The following is a 15,892-nucleotide window of genomic DNA, read 5'->3' on the forward strand; positions in this document are numbered from 1 at the left end:
AGTTATCCTGTTTTCCAGCTTCAGGCACCATTCAGAAGGTCATGAAACACTAAGTGACAAGTGAGCAAACAAAGCTAATTCACCTACAAACATTCTGAAGATATAGTCACTCCCATCACCCTCTGAGATCCCATCAGATCTCTGACAACAAGAGGCCCCACTGTCAGCCCTGAGAAACATAATTCCTGATTAGCCACCAGTTAGATGGACATTGAAGCTGCAACCACAACCCTCTTAGACCAGTGGTCCAACCTTTCAACCACTGTACAGGGCACCCATTCAGTCCATACTTTCCCAGCTAGCCACAAGAATGCTACAAGAGTGTGCTGAAAGCCTTGCTGAAATCAATTAAATGAAATCTGCTGCTGTTATTCACAGAGGCGGCTGTTTTACGATAGAAGGCAAGAATCAAGTTGCTTAAGCTTGTTTTACCTGTGGTGTACCCAAGGTGGCTGTTCCCTGTTACTTTACTGCATTTTGTGCATTTGCCCTACCACAGCCTACCAAACATGACAGAAAACAGCCTCTCAAAGACACTGTCTGGCTCCCTCAGATATATCCCATCCAGCTCCACGGATTTGTGGAGAACTTGGAATCAATTCCTTCATATGAGATCACCAAGCCCTACAGTCATCTTTAATCTGCTGAAGTATTATAACAATATGAGAGAGTAGCAAAGTCTGATGATGGGCCAGGTCTTGGCAACCTTTGTGATCCAGTCCTTTGGGAAGCAGCAAACTTTGGAACGCATCAAGTCTGGTCAGCACATGGATATCTGCACTTCCTCCACCAGGGAGTCTTCAATACCAGTTACCCATTGCTTCCTCTTAGTGGCACTGGTTAAGAGCAGTTGATTGAGTGCAGCTGGTCTAAACACCTCTCATGCCAGAACTCACTCCTCCTTTCTTGTTTCCAGGTCTATAGGTTTTATTAAATCTATATTATTATTATTAGCCTCACATATTTGTGTTACTGAGTACAACACCAAGTATGGGTATATCTTTCCATTAACTTACCTGAAAGAAACTGCTTGAGGCTGGAAATAAGACTTCCTAACAGCGATGCCTAAGATTCAGGCTTCTCAAAGTGAAAAAGTTAGATATAAGCAGCATAAAGCCAGCTACTTATGAACATGACAAAAAAAAGAAAGCAAGCAGATGCTACTTGAATGGAAAGAAAAAGAAGGAGAAAAAAAATCTATACACTTATTAAACCAAAAATACATACACAGAATGCTCCATAGTACCAGAGATGTCAATGACTTGTCCATGTCATGATGCATACGGTTCATATTGAGTGTGTGCACAAACCTTTACTGCCAGACTTCACAGATCTTGCTGCGGTCAGGAACACAGCCAAAGCCATAAATGTAACACCCGATTTTCAGGGGAGATGGGAATGTGGAAAAGAGTTAGGGAAATTCTCCTATGAGGATGCCTTTGAACAGCTCCAGATAACCAGAGAACATTTCCTGCAGCCTCCAGGCATTAGGATGTGGCACAAGGGCATTCATTCATCTCCAGGTCAACCAAGTGAGGCCAAGGCTGCTAAGCCCATCCCTTTCCTTCAGACATACATGGGAGGAAACTCCCCCTTCTGCCACTAGACTATACAAGAGAGGGGAGGGAAAGAAAAGGAAAAAAACTACAGTCTCCTGTCCACCATTTTAGAGAGAGAAAAGGGATTCCTCAGCTGCTGCTTTTCCTATCTGACATCTAAATGGAAAAGGCAAGAGATCAGGCTCTTTCCCTACTGCATTAGATGGGAGAAGAAAGATTAGGAGGAAGCAGGACAGGAAGAAGGCAGGAAGCAGCCAACAAAAGGTAAGAAGAGATACTAAAATGATGTACTAATGCTTTCACATTTGAATCCAAATTCTTAGAAATCCACAACCCAGCTGTGGAAAAAGAACTTTGGGAAAGCTGGGAGGGGATGGAGGGATGTTTGGCTTTGTCGGGATATGTACATGTTTTGTTTTGCTTTGTGTCTGCATGCTTCATCCAAAGGGTTACACAACGTGAAGCTTTCTACAGCTATATGACAACACACACTCCCGACACATCCAGGGAAAAACCTCAACCAGACTAAAATTTGTTCAAATGAACACCCAAGTCTAGCAGGACGCTAATGTTTACCAGGTACCACAACAAAATTATGCATTAGAAAATATTCCCTGCCTAGCTGTGAGAGTACAGCTTTCCCATGGAAATTCTAATGCCCTAAATTCACTAGCATTTGCCAGATAGAAGCAGCTGCTCCAGGATTCCTTTGGCAAACACCATATCTCAGTTTTTTGTTCTCAGTATGCTGCAATTTCCTGTGGAATGAAGAAGTCATCTATACTACAAAGAGGTGCAGTACTAACACTTTTAGAAGTAAATTATTTTACAACACATGTATTATGGAGAGAAATATAATACTTGGGCTGAGAAATTCCCAAGCGGAGAGAGATTAGAAAAACAATCCGATAAACAAACACCATCAAAACTTGTATATTTTTTTATTCAGTGCAAAATATATTGGGTAACTGTTGCTGTTTGCTGTTCCTAGAAAGAGGGGAATTCTGTTGCCAACAGCTGTAGTTATTCATAGGAATTCTAAGACTATATTGAAGATTTATGCTCCTGACAAAGGCATAAAGCTATCCAAACTAGGGCAGAAAAACCAGAACAGTCATTTCCCAATGAAACAGACACACATTACTTTTGTTAACTCTTACTATGGCACAAGTTTTGACCTTCAAAACCAGAAACTCATGCTGTGGTTGATGTTTATAATTATTAAGTCTTGCAATGCCACTCTGCACAGGGTGAACTGGCTTATCACTGTTATACAAGCCAGAAAGATACCCTATCACCTTTAAATCAATTCAAGTCATAAATACTTACCTCCAAAAGCACGACTTTAAATTCCCTTCTTGAGATTTTGGAGTTTTACAACTATGCTTTCCACAGCTTATGAAAAAGGAATGAGGGTCCCCTTATGAGAAAGGGGACCCTAGGCAAAAGGCTGTCCTTGCATGAAGTAAACAAGCAAGGGGAAGAAATTTGGGTCTCTTTGCGTCAGTTAAACAGATGCAAGTGGCCCTCTCTGCCTGCACATCACCCTCCTGATTCTCATGGAAAAACTATTCCTTGTGCTCTGCAGGATTAAGGTTTTCTGTGCTCAATGGAACTACATCAGATGACAGAATACAGAACTATTATTTTTAAGTCAACTGACATTCAGCAATAAAACTCAGGATATCAGAGGTTTTAAAGTTCATTTATTTGCAAGCAGCCAAACAGCATAGTCTGGGTTGAATCCTGGGCCAATTTACAGTTCTACTCTATGCTGTTCCATGAACATCACACCGAGTTACACAACTTGGAAATCAATAAATCCACTGCCTTGAAAGAATTTGCTCAAAGATTCACAATAAGTCAGTGGCAGCATCTTGCCTAGATCTCAGACTTTGGCTTCCATTTTGCAGTTGCTTGGTCCACCAGATCATATTTATACAGTATCAACAAAAATACTTTTCTTTCTGAAATTGCTGTTCGTTTGATTTGTTGGTTTGGGCTTGTTTTTTACTAGGAAAAGAAAATAAACTAAAAGTTTCTAAATAATTATGGTTGTGATTTTCTTTAACCAACTTTACTTCTCAGCTGTAGGAAGGACAGAAAGCCTGATCTCTTTGAATAAAATGCAAAATAATTCAAAGGCCTACATAAAAAAATCACTGTGTACATCCCAGTTTTCAGGTTCAGACAGATATAATCTAATAGTCTATTTAATTACTAACTTTAAAAATCCTACATGTAACCTCAGAGAAGCAAAAGATGAAAATAAAACCTTCCATCAAGGATCAATTTACTACCACTCCTTAGTCCTGCAAAATGGTCTGTAAAAACAGAGGATATTTTCCTTAACAGAATCTTAAGTGACCATAAGCAAGTGAACAGAAAGTATTCCATTTCCATAGTATTTATGATCCGAAGGAAAAAAAAAAATTAAAATCTGGGCACTTAAAACCAACTTCCATTTTAAAAGTTTTAGGGTCTAAAAGAAGAATAGTATATATGTGACAAGCTTCTTTCTGTCACCACAAATGGCTTCTTTAAAACAAATTACCATTGACAAATAATCAGTTAGAAGAAGAGTTTCCAATAAGGCAGAAGTTAAGTTATCTAGCATGGCACTAGAGAACACAATTTTAAATGTGCTTATAGTTTTATTAGAGCCAATGGTTTTTTCCATGCTTAAGGCTAAGCATATGTTCGTGTACTCGGCCAAGACAAAAGCTTCCAAGTCTGTTGCTAGAATGCAAAGCGAAGCTTTTTATCCCAAACCACATTTTCTTGCATGTAATCAGCCCTGATGCTGCCACCATAGTTTCCAATTCATTCCAGGGTGCACTCAGCATTTATGAGGGCACAGATGGTGCTCTCTTTCCTGGGTTTCTAAAGAACATGCCTAAATATTAAAACAAACTTGGCTTTCTGCCTCCTATCCTGTTCTTGCTCTCTGTATTGCCACCATAAAAGTAACAGTAACCTTTGATCTAACCTGGAAGCCTTTTCTAATTAACACAATTTGGCAATAGGACTATCAAGTACTGTCAGCCCACTTAAAACCAGAGAACCTGATATGCAGAAATCCAGCACACTAGTCACACTAGTGATCAAGAGCAGGAACAAGCAATCCACAAAACAATCAAAAGGACAAAAATTGGTAACAATTTTTTCAGTAACAAACTACATGATATCCTGACGGTATTTAATGGCTGTGTATGTCTGGAACATACACAAGATTATTCAGCAGCTTAAGCAGCAATTATCAAATAAAGAGGCTGATTTGTAAGGCAAATAAAGAGAACTAGCATGACAGTATTTAAGTGAGCAAGGCCTTTTCCAGCACACTCAATGCCATAGTTTGCATTATGCTGAGAACTTTCAGGCAGCATAGGACGTTTATTCCTAAATTTTGAAAATTATCTACTTGTTTCCAAGCACGCACACATCATCATACACAGAGACCAACAGAAAGACCAGCTGTCAGAATATTCCATTAAAAATGTCCTAAGGTAAGATAATCTCAGATTTGTCCAGCAGATCTTGACAAAATGTTCTTGAACATGCAGCTAACTGGACGCAGGTGAACGTGATGGTCAACAGGTCTTAGCCACCCTTCTTCACAGGCTCTCAGTCTCACGCAAAGCACACTGACACTGGAAAAATCACAGGTCATGTGCATCAAAATAGGTATGACCACACTCAAATGGGGGTACAGCATGAGGGAAGAGCTTGGAGAAACATTAATCAGACTGCTTGGAAAAAATGTTCCTGAGTGAGGACTATTTCACTACCTTGCTGGTAACATGAGGTTAGCAGCCAGTGCATGCTGCCAGAATCTGGGACAAGAAATGTGCATTTAAAGCAGTTGTCTTGACGTCAAAACAGCTCAGCAATTGCATGCATAAACTGGTAAAGAAATCAAATCTGAACAAACATCTAGTCTAGAAAACTAGTTTTAGAAGTACATTTAAATGCCAAAAAGCCATAGATTGTACAAAATAATCTGTTAGTGCCTAAATTTCTTTTAAAAATAAGCAACAGCTAGTAATTTTGCAAGTAATGATCCCAGATATTTGCGCTCCACAAAATATAATAAACTAAATAAATCTAAATTAGCATATTCTACTAAATAAAAATTCCATTAAAATCATAATAAAAGTGAACAAATAAAAACTCTGTAAATATAAACGATTCATGAACAAGCCACTGTAAAACATACATAAATGAAACAGTATTTGATATGGATGGCAAAGAAACTGTTCTGCAGCTAGTCAAAATTACTTTTTATAGTCCATTCCCTTTGAGGCAATGGATTATGAGTCCTCCTATATCCTAGCCTCTCCCAAGGTAACCTTTCCTGCTGTCTCCTTGTGTCCTGAAACTCAGCCCCATTCATGTCTCAAACTTTGCAATATTTCCTGGTGTTTGTTTAGCTTCCAGGACATTAAGGCTGTTCCCTTTTCTTGGTATCATGAGTTTACATGACACATAACTTGAAATTACTGGTATATTCAATACTTTTGAAATTATGGCTTGAAAACAAGCTTCAAAATAGCAGCAACAGCAACCCTGGCCTTACCTGAAGGATCTTGTATTGTCATTTCCTTACGCTTCCGCATCAGCTTGTCCTTAACCCATGGGAACTCCTGCAAGGAATCCAAGAACACATCAAAAGCTTTGGGTCCTCTGGTGGGGAGAATATCAAGGAGCATCATGGTTTTCCTCTGACTAGTGGTTTGGGCTTTTATTTCTTGAACATGACTGTCTGTGAGAATCCCTTCTTGGTAGAGATACTGAATAACGAGTCCATCCACCAGCACCTCTGTGCAGAGCTCCAGGCGCAGGGAGCGTAAAAGCTGCTTGTCTCTGGCATCCATCTGGCAACCTAGAGTGTGCAAAAAGGAGTAAGGAAATGTGTGAAGAATAAAATACTTCAACCTTTAACATCCAGAAGTGATATCTGAACATCCAAAAGTGATGTCTGACACCTGTCAACCTTCACAGAAAACTCCAAACTCAGAATCACCAACCTGGTAAAACTACTAATGATCCCCATCATCTTCTTTCCACTCAGATTCACTGTCACACAAGGTAAAATGATCCAGTTTCTGGGAAATTAGACTAGGCAGGAATAGAACATTTGGCATAGCAAATGGCTTTGCTGGAGTGAAACCCATGCCAAATAATCCTGCTAGTTTAGGTCCATACTAAAGGCAGCTAGGGCACTTGCCAGTCCTTAAGAGACAGTAACTGCCCCAAAATTTAAGAGATATCACACCTGACCACTGATACAATTACAAAAGCAGCAGCAGTACAGAAGCAGCAGGGACAGAAGCAGCAGGTAGCTTTGGCCTCCAAGATGCAATTCAAGTCTAAGAGGGGTAGAAACACCCCTTAAATATCAGGTCGTTCTCACCCCTGAATCATCCTGGAAGACAGCTCTGGAACTCAGCTGTTCTGATGAGAAGAAACTTTCTTTGAATTTCCTCCTCAAATTTATCCCCTTCTATTTATAGGCATTTCTTCTGCCAAAACTGTTCCTTAGCTTAAATAGCTCTTTTCCCTCTCTTCTAATGTGTTCACAGGAAGGCATCAGATGCCCTCTGCCAGCTTCCATGTCACTTGACTAACACTCTGACTAGACCAAAACTGAAAAAGGTGCATTTTATAGCCACTCTACAAAAGAATAACCAGGGTCCTGGAAGCAGCTCATCCAAGATCAAGTCAGCAGTCCATGCCAGACCTTCAAACCAAATCAAAGTATTTCACCCAGTCCTTAATGACAAACATATCCCTGGGCCCATTAATGGCATTTGAGAAAGAAAATGACAGGACAACACAATTAAATACCTTCTCATTACTAAATAATGAAGTAAAAAAATAGCAGCAAGTGTTGAGTGTGATTACCAAGAGGGTTTCTAACAATTAAACTAGACACTGCTGTTTGAACCACTAGACCTTGCAGAAATTCTACTTCGTTCAGCCAGAGGATACAAGCAAGGAGAGACAGAATTTTCAAAGCTTTTGCATGAAACCTGATGAGGTCTTTTTAGCATCAGAGGTGCCTGCTGACTCCCAGGGCCCCATCAAAATTGTGTGGTTGGCCTGGTTGTTAAAATCCAGGAGGGAGACCAACAGAACATACTGGCATGTAAATGGCACCTTGGACAGAACGCAAGAGCACAGAGTCATGAGAGAGAGACTGGAAAACCTTGTCTGTGACATCCTCTGACAAAGCCACTTTCCAAAAATGCTTCCATCAAGTGTCAAAAGCACTGCTGGAAAGCATCTTCCTGGAGGACTCTATCTTTCCTGGGCTACTCAGTGCATTTCTCATCTACTGAAGTGAATTTCAAGGTGCTTACCTTCTGTCTAGGGATCGTGTGGGAACCAAACACTGCTATGCCAGCCCATGTCCCTAAGAAATGCTAGTTTGCCAAGCACAGTTCAAACATCAAACTCCATCATGGACTGAAGCAGTGCAAGCAAGGAGACAGACAAGGAGCAGGCAGGAAAGAGAACTGGATTTTCCCACTTGATGTTAGGATGCTAATTTTGGACAGGTGAAGCTGAAGATTCTGGTCTCCAACACGTAGAACTACAGAAAGCAATCTCTGGACTAGAGCAAAATTCAGGCAGTAAATCCTACTACTTCTTCCTTCTAGGAGAACACCCTTGAGCTCATGAAGCACTTGCAGAGTTCAAGAAATGCATCCAGCAGCACCTCTAAGGGTGTCATCTAAACCCAGGCAGAAAACTGCTTCAGATACTACAGAATTTTTGTGTTTCACATTCTGAATGGGCCCCAAGAGTCCCCATTCAGGAGCCTCCTCACATGCTGGATGACTGTACAGAACTTGTCAAGTTCATCTTCCTCCCAACCAAAGCAGCCAACACTTTTCAAAAATAAAGCTCTTACAAACTAAAGGTTTGCACTTTGTGCATTGAGAAATGCCTGTCAAGCCAGGAATCAGAAGGGAGAATTTCTGCTGTGAAAGCCCTTTGCCTTGCTGACTGCAGAGTGCACACAACTGAGGGTTTAAAGTCCTGGCACTGGCCTGGTAAATTTCCAGGGTGGAGCATACTGACTTCTAAGGTCTTTTTAAAGATAAAGTATTTCTTTGTATGTGTTTACTGTGAGAATCAAATGTCTGAGTTAGGAACTAAGCAGCTAGATATGGAAATGTATCAGGATTTTGATGTGTAACAGTGTTGGGACAGAGTGCAACAGCTTTAGTGCAACACAGAATTATCAAATTCATTTTAATCACAGCCTAGGGGTTCAAAGTAAAGCTCTGAATTAAATTTAGTCGAGTAATTTTACAGAAAATTATAAATACGAGATGTCCATTTACCCAAAATATGACTCAAGCATTCCCCAGATATGTCTGAAAATTGACCTTTTCCATTATAAAGCCAAATTTTAAGAAATATAGCCCACGACCTGCTGAATGAGCACAGTCCTTGACTCATCCCCACACCAACACAAGCAGGTTTGCATTTTTCTGGATCTGACAGAGTAACTGTCCATAAATGGGGACAAAAAAAAAAAAAAAAAAAAAAAAAAAAAAAAAAAAAAAAAAAAGCAGCAGCAAGTTTTGCTTTTGCTTTTAACGTTTTCCCTGCCGAGGATAGGCAGCTGCACCTCCGGCAACAGCCAGGGCCAGGTGCCCGCACGGCGCCCGAGCCCCCTCAGGCAGCAGCAGCCCCCGGCCCACCTCCCGTCCCGGCCTCCCGCCGGGCAGGGCTGCGCCAGTGGAGGCGGCCCCGCCGCCCCGGCCCGGCCTCCCCGCCGAAGCCCGGCCCCTGCCCCGGCCCCCGACGGGCTCCGCGGCACCGCTCTCCTGCTTCCCCCTCGACGGTGCCTGGGGCGGGACGGGACGGAACGGACGGAGTGGAGCCGTCGGCAGCGCCCGGGGGAGCGAGCAGTGTGCGGGGAGCGCCCGCCGCCCCCGCCCCGTACTTACACGAGGGAAGCGGGAAGCTACCCAGGACGCGCCGGCGCCCGCGGAGCTTGCGCGGGGAGCACCATCTTTGTTGAAGGCAGGAGGGCTCGGCCGGAAGCCGCCGCCGCTACCGCCCTGCTGCGGGCCGGCCGAGGAGGGGCGGCCGCTGCCGGGCCGCCAGCGCGGGAGGGGCCCGCGGCCGCCATGTCAGCTGCGGGCAGCCGGGCCCGGGCGGCAGCAGCCGTGGCTGGGGAGGGGGCCGCGGGAAGGGACTCGGTGCCGCCGCCGCTGCTCGGTGCCGCCGCCGGGGCGGGGGCGGGAGGTGTCTCTGGCAAGGAGGCGCCTTTCGCGGAGTTCGGAGGACCTGCTGCGCTCTCAGGAGTCGGGGCGGTGGGGGTGTTTAGTGAGGGGAGGGGTTGTGTCTAAAATTAAATTAGAAATTACGAAATTGGAATTTTAATGACATTAGAAACAGCTGATCTCATTACTCTCTAGGCACACTGGTTCCTATTTTTGAGTATGCGATATAAGCTGAACTTCATCGTGGTGCTGGCATCCTCATATCAAACACAGAGCAGTATTATATCCTATACTGTACACATTTGGCTTCATTACTTTCATCTGGACAGCCTAAAAATGAAGAAACTTTAATCGATGAAAATAATTTGTTCAAGTAAGAGCTGGCCTGTGTCTACCACATTGCTATGCACGCTCTTGTCGTTTTATTCCTCTGTTAGTGAATACTGTATTATTCACTTAATTTTATACGGATGCCTGGAACTGAAATACAGTAGGAAAGAGAAGACAGTGATTCACAGCGCTGTAAAAATGAGGCAGTGTCACTTTCACTCACACATCATGAAATAACTTTTTTCCATCTTTGCATAGGTGTCAGGTGTCACACGGGATTGAGTGGTGTCAGCCCTTTTTCTTTCATGTCGGGACCGCAATAGCGATGAAAGGGAAAAAAAAAAAGATATTCCAGTGCTGGAACGTACTACCTTTGAAGCTGCAGGCAGGCACAGCAAGCTGGCTGTGGTCTGCACAGCGTGCTAATACCTACCCTCTGGAAAAGCAGGAAAGGTGGTTGCTGCACTGCTGCTAGAAACGTCATCACCTTGTGAATCCCATTTGTACACTCTGTTTAGACTAATCGTACAAATTTAAGGGTATTTGAAATACTTAAGGGTATTTGGAAGCTGGTGGTGGAAACCTTTACGTGCCTTTCCTAGATACTGTACCCAAGAAATACTTGCCATGGAAAAATGTAACCAAGAGCAGAGTTCACATTCTGCCTACACTTAACATGATATTTATCTACAAGATTTTGCATAAAGATAGGCAGCCACACTCAGGAGTCTTAAATCCTTTTCCTTTGATTTTCCTGTGGCTGACAGTTGAGAATTTATGTGGACACAGAATGTAAATCAGCCTTAAAGGCAAAGTTTGTACGCTGGTTTTAAGAAATGTTTTTAAAAAATGGATACACATATCATGTGGCCAGCTTCTGCTGAGATGCTACTTATTTGGCAGTTTTAAAGCAGTGTTTTGGTTTGATGACATAACACTTTTATCTGCAATTATTTGCAGGTAATAAATTGGATACAGGGGTTTAAATTGCTTGTCAATAATTGATAAATAATATCTTATTACATCTGATAAACCAAGGTAAATATTTTTTTTTGTCTCAGGCACATGTTAGTCTTCTAGGAATGCAGACATAAAAATATCTAAATGCTCCTCTGGGTTGTTTCAGAGCAATGCTTTAACATATTTGACAACACTGGAAGCCACTCAAGTAACTCATCATCGGTAACTCCAAGACAAGAAGTATGCTGCTGTTGTAGCCAAAGTACAGCTGAGGTGGTTTTAAATTTTCTTGCCATGACGTTTGTAATAGTAGTTGTGAGGAGATGCATTTGTAAACAGTCCAGAGCAGCTCTGGGGAGCAGAGACACCACGACTGTCTGCATAATCATTCCTCAGCACAGCAGTGCTCAGCTACTGAGAGCTTCCTGTCCCAGCTTCTCGTACTTCTGATTGTCACTGCTGCCCTTTTTTTTATTTCTTTCAGTCATGATCTAAGGAACTGTATTATATCTGGAATTGGAGTGACCAAACTTGGAGACTTCAGAGAATCTCAACATTGCAATCCTGACAGCTGCTTTTAATTGCAGATAATGTGGCTGCATTTTAAAATAGAAAATTAGAACAAGCAGTTACATCACTTCGTTTACTGTATCTTTTTGCCAGATGAGGCAATTTGGGTTTTTTAATTTTATACTATCCAAGAATGTCTTAGAAAGTTAGCAAAACATATGGATATGCACAGAGCGACTCCAGATTCCACCCAAGGAAATTAGAGCAGCTACACAGTCAGCATTTAGTCACGTATTTGCTTGCAGTCTGAACAGAGATAGAAAGAAGGAAAGCAGTGAAGGGAAACAGATAGGCCTAGGAAGGAAGAGGACAGCACCAGAGGTCCAAATCTCATTAAGGGAAAATCTGGCGTTTCCTTTTCCTTTCACTAGTTAATAACTAGTGCTGCAAATTTATTTAGTGGAAACTGAATACGCTACTGGTGTTTTGAGTTCATCTTTAGCAACGCAGCCAGGTTTTCATTATATAGTACAGGTACAGGATAAAGACACGGAGAGAAGTCCTTAAATTCTTTATTTTGGTCCCATTTGGGTTCAGCCCTTACTAACGGTCTTCCACTTCCATTCTGGTCCAAGTTCAACAAAACTTCAGAGACATGGTTTGGTTCTATTTCAGTTTTAAGGACAAATACATACATATATTTTATATCTGTTTGAGCCAGTTTGGTGTCAACTCAGTGCCCCACTAACTGCTCAAATCTCAAAGCTAACCATGTAGAATTAAAAAACCATTTCCTAGATTGCAGATCAATGGACCATAATAGTCAGCCCTGCACTGCACATCAGTATCCTCAGACTTTTTGTCTTAAAAGCTTGTTCTGTCTGGTTCTGCATATTGAGGGGCCATCAGTGGTCATCAGGCCACACTTTTAAGGACTGCTGAATTCGGGATCACAAGTCCAAATCTGTGAGAACCAAGCTAAGGAGCATCTCTTCTGACATGCTGTTCACTTTACATGTAGGTTATTCCGAGTCATAATCCCAGATTTTTGCATTTATTATGCACTTTTAAAAGCTCACTTAAAAGTCACAAACCTTTTTAGAAAGGTTTGTGTACCAGAATAATGAGTTTTTTAAGAAATGCTTTTGAGAGGATCCTTTATGCTAATTAGAGTCAAGCTGTATCCAGGCATGTGTGTAATTTGTTTTCTACAGACTAGTTTGTTTTCTGCTGATAACAAGAGGCCAAATGTGTTCTTAAAACTGGCATAAACAGATTTAATGTATTAGGATTGGGCTGTTTTCAATTGTCTGCAGGACAGCATTCCAGCTTTAGAGACAAAAGAAAAAAATAGGAGCCTCTAGATTTGTTTGTTAAAAGCACATCTAATTGGTTAAATCTCTCACAAAACCTCAGAAATTAGGAAGGGAAAAGAGAAACATATCTTGTATGCTTGCCTGTCAATTTTAGAAAGAAGAGCGCAGAAAACATTTCTGTAAGTGATATGTCTCAAAAACCGTGGTAAAATGTAAGTCAGGGTGAGCCACACTGGGTGGCCTGAAGGCCAGATGAGGGTTTTGCAAACCATTGCTGTCCACTGCTGTCCCAGGCAGTAACCCCTTCCCTTCCTCCCTCTTCTCTTCCTCCTCACCCTGGCCCCCATTGCCCTCCCCTTTGCAGCTTTGCCCTCTGTAATGCTAACATCCAAATCTCCTGTGCCACTCACTGAAAACCTGGCTGCTGCCAAGGAAAGGAAGGGTTTGGGATAGAAAGTTTCCCCAAACTGTAGACCAAATCTTAGGCATGCTGTGCTGGATGCTGGCAGGGTTTGAGGGCACTAGGTGGTGACTTGGGAAGGGGTCCCGCTCTTCAGGTGGCTTTTGCTACTAGAAAAATGATTCCTTATCCCTCCTAAAAAAGATGACAGGCAGGACTGAAGCACATCACTGAAAGGGATCAGCCCTTGGGCTGCTGTCTAATTGTTCTGATACTTTGTAACTTCCATTCATTTAAATAATAAAGACTTTAAATTCAATGCAGATCAAAGAGAGGAATTAATATAAAAGATAGGTGACAAGTCATGAACTTCCTCAAAAGTAGTAGTTTATTAAAAGGCACGTCCAGCACGTAGATAAAATATAACATACGAAGTTCTAAAGCATCTTAAAACATAGAGTTTGAAGTGACTCTGTAGTGTCTATACATTTACATTTGTTTCCATAATAAAAATAAATGTTTATTAGCAGTACTGCAATGAATTCCTAGTGCTTTTTACCACGATACAAATAATCTCTAGCAAGAAGTTGAATGAGTTATAAAAAGGAAGCAGGCATCCACTGCAAAACTTTACTATATATTTCATTTTAAAAATCTAGTGAATTGTAAAAAAAAGTGTAATTAATACTTGCAAAGCATGACTCAGTATTTTTCAGAATCTGTAGTCCTTTAAATATATTAATTAATGTAGTTCTCTATTTTTAAGTTTAATTTAAAGATTCTTTGAGGAGACAGATGAAATACTGCAAGCTTCTCATTATTTATTATTTATTCCAGACTTATTAAATTATTTTTTAAATGTAAAGCACCATTTTATTAATATGAGAACAAAGAAAATTCACTAATTAACCTGAAAATGAAACATTGGCAAATAACTAAAACTAAATAAAGATTGAAGTCTGAAATCTTTTCACAAAACCAACTTACTTTATTTGCAAATTACAGCATATGAAATGGTTTTCTAATATTTTAGATAAAAGACTGGAAGGTTGCTTATGTTTAGGGGGAGAATAGCTATTGCTTTTTGCAATCTTCTATTGCTTTCCCTGGATTTGAACTGGACAAACTCATATATTATATTTTGAAAGGTTCTTACTGTAAGGTTAGACTTCAGGAGCTAGCAATGATTCATGGAATGTTTTTACAGATAGCCTCACAAGATATTTGCCACTGCTTATACCTTTCCCATGCATCCTATTTCAAACAAAAAAATACTCTTCTATTAAAAATTCACTTCATCTATTTTGTTCGCTTTCAAAATGAAACCTGCCTGCCTGCAGGCTTGTGAAGCATCCTGCAGTAGGCATCCTCTGTCAGGGGAGTTAAAAGAAACAGATAAATTTCCAGAAAGCCTCTCACAAGCAGCTTCCCTCACAGAAAATCCACGTCTGAAGCATTCCAGCTCAGGAAGGAGCTGTGCCATATCCCCTGCAATCTAGTTGGACAAGGATCTCACTTTACTAACTTATTTCTCTCTTTTTGGCAGTGCAGCCAGTCAAAGGTATTGCCCTCACTGCAGCTTAAGTTCCTATCAATGCTATTTGTAGTATAAGCCACTTTTCACCCCATGCTGAGAAATTACAGAATGTCGAGTCCACTGCTTTACAGATGGATAAATTACAGCTCAGTCTTTATTAGTGCTCTTCCTACAGAAAATCAACCAGCTCAAAATCCCTTGAACAGTAAGAGTTGATCCACAACATATTCTGCCCTCCAGATGTGCCAAACGGGGTAAGAAAAAAACAAATGTGTTTAAAAAGGTGTCCAGAGCAATCTCTCAAATTTGGAGATTCCCCCTGGGGCAGAGTGTGGGTACAGTGAGTCAGCCCAACAGATCCTGTTTCAGGGCTGCAATCTAAAGACAGTTAAATTGTAACAAAGCACTTTGAAAGGGGATTTTTGCCCTTTCAGCTACCACAATACAACTATTTTTCATAAAATCCTGTTTTCAAACCTGACCCAAATAGAAGAAGAATTTGCACTGGGCTTTGAATCTTTCCCCGTGTCTAACATGCCTCTGCATTTACTATTTGTTAGCTAACAGTGCACCAAGCTGCAAACCTCAGCTATGAAACATCAGTTACAGAACAGTTTGACTGGAATCAAAAGGATTTACTTACATAAAGCCTGCCCTCCAGTGAAAGAGAAATCAAGACAGAAGCACTGAATTTGTTTGTTTGGGGTTTTTTTTTTAGTGTACTGTGTTCTTCGCAGCGCTCACCACTAACCTTTTTCTGGATATTACCTGTTTTAAGTTTGTCCTACTAAATGCCAGCTCATTCCTTATGCTAATATAAATGGCTTTTGCTCCAGCATCATATTCCTCCTTAATACCATAAAAAGGAGTGGTATTATTTTGGTATTTCAGTTCATGGAAAAATAATGGTTCCAGTTCTGGAAGAAAACAAAATGAAACACAGGTGCAATCCGTTTTTAAAAATAGATTCTAAGTAGAATGAGATACACAACTTATCAGGCAGCTCAATCAGCATAATTATGGTAATATATTTTTGT

At 41.1% G+C, this 15,892-nt stretch overlaps 1 protein-coding gene across 2 annotated transcripts in view; it reads right to left on the minus strand.

Moving 5' to 3' along the window:
- Positions 1-9,697, minus strand: part of CRADD (CASP2 and RIPK1 domain containing adaptor with death domain) — an 80,710-nt gene extending 71,013 nt beyond the window's left edge. For both annotated transcript variants that reach the window (XM_058805303.1, XM_058805304.1), the window contains exons 1-2: positions 9,524-9,697; positions 6,136-6,441 (exon numbers count right to left, since the gene is read on the minus strand). In XM_058805303.1, coding sequence (XP_058661286.1) covers positions 6,136-6,433 — 298 coding nt within the window. In that variant the 5' untranslated portion in view covers positions 6,434-6,441; positions 9,524-9,697. The remainder of the gene's footprint in view (positions 1-6,135; positions 6,442-9,523) is intronic.
- Between the last annotated feature and the right edge of the window lie 6,195 nt (positions 9,698-15,892).

The sequence above is a fragment of the Ammospiza caudacuta genome, chromosome 5, assembly GCF_027887145.1.
Source record: "Ammospiza caudacuta isolate bAmmCau1 chromosome 5, bAmmCau1.pri, whole genome shotgun sequence".
Lineage (NCBI taxonomy): Eukaryota > Metazoa > Chordata > Aves > Passeriformes > Passerellidae > Ammospiza > Ammospiza caudacuta.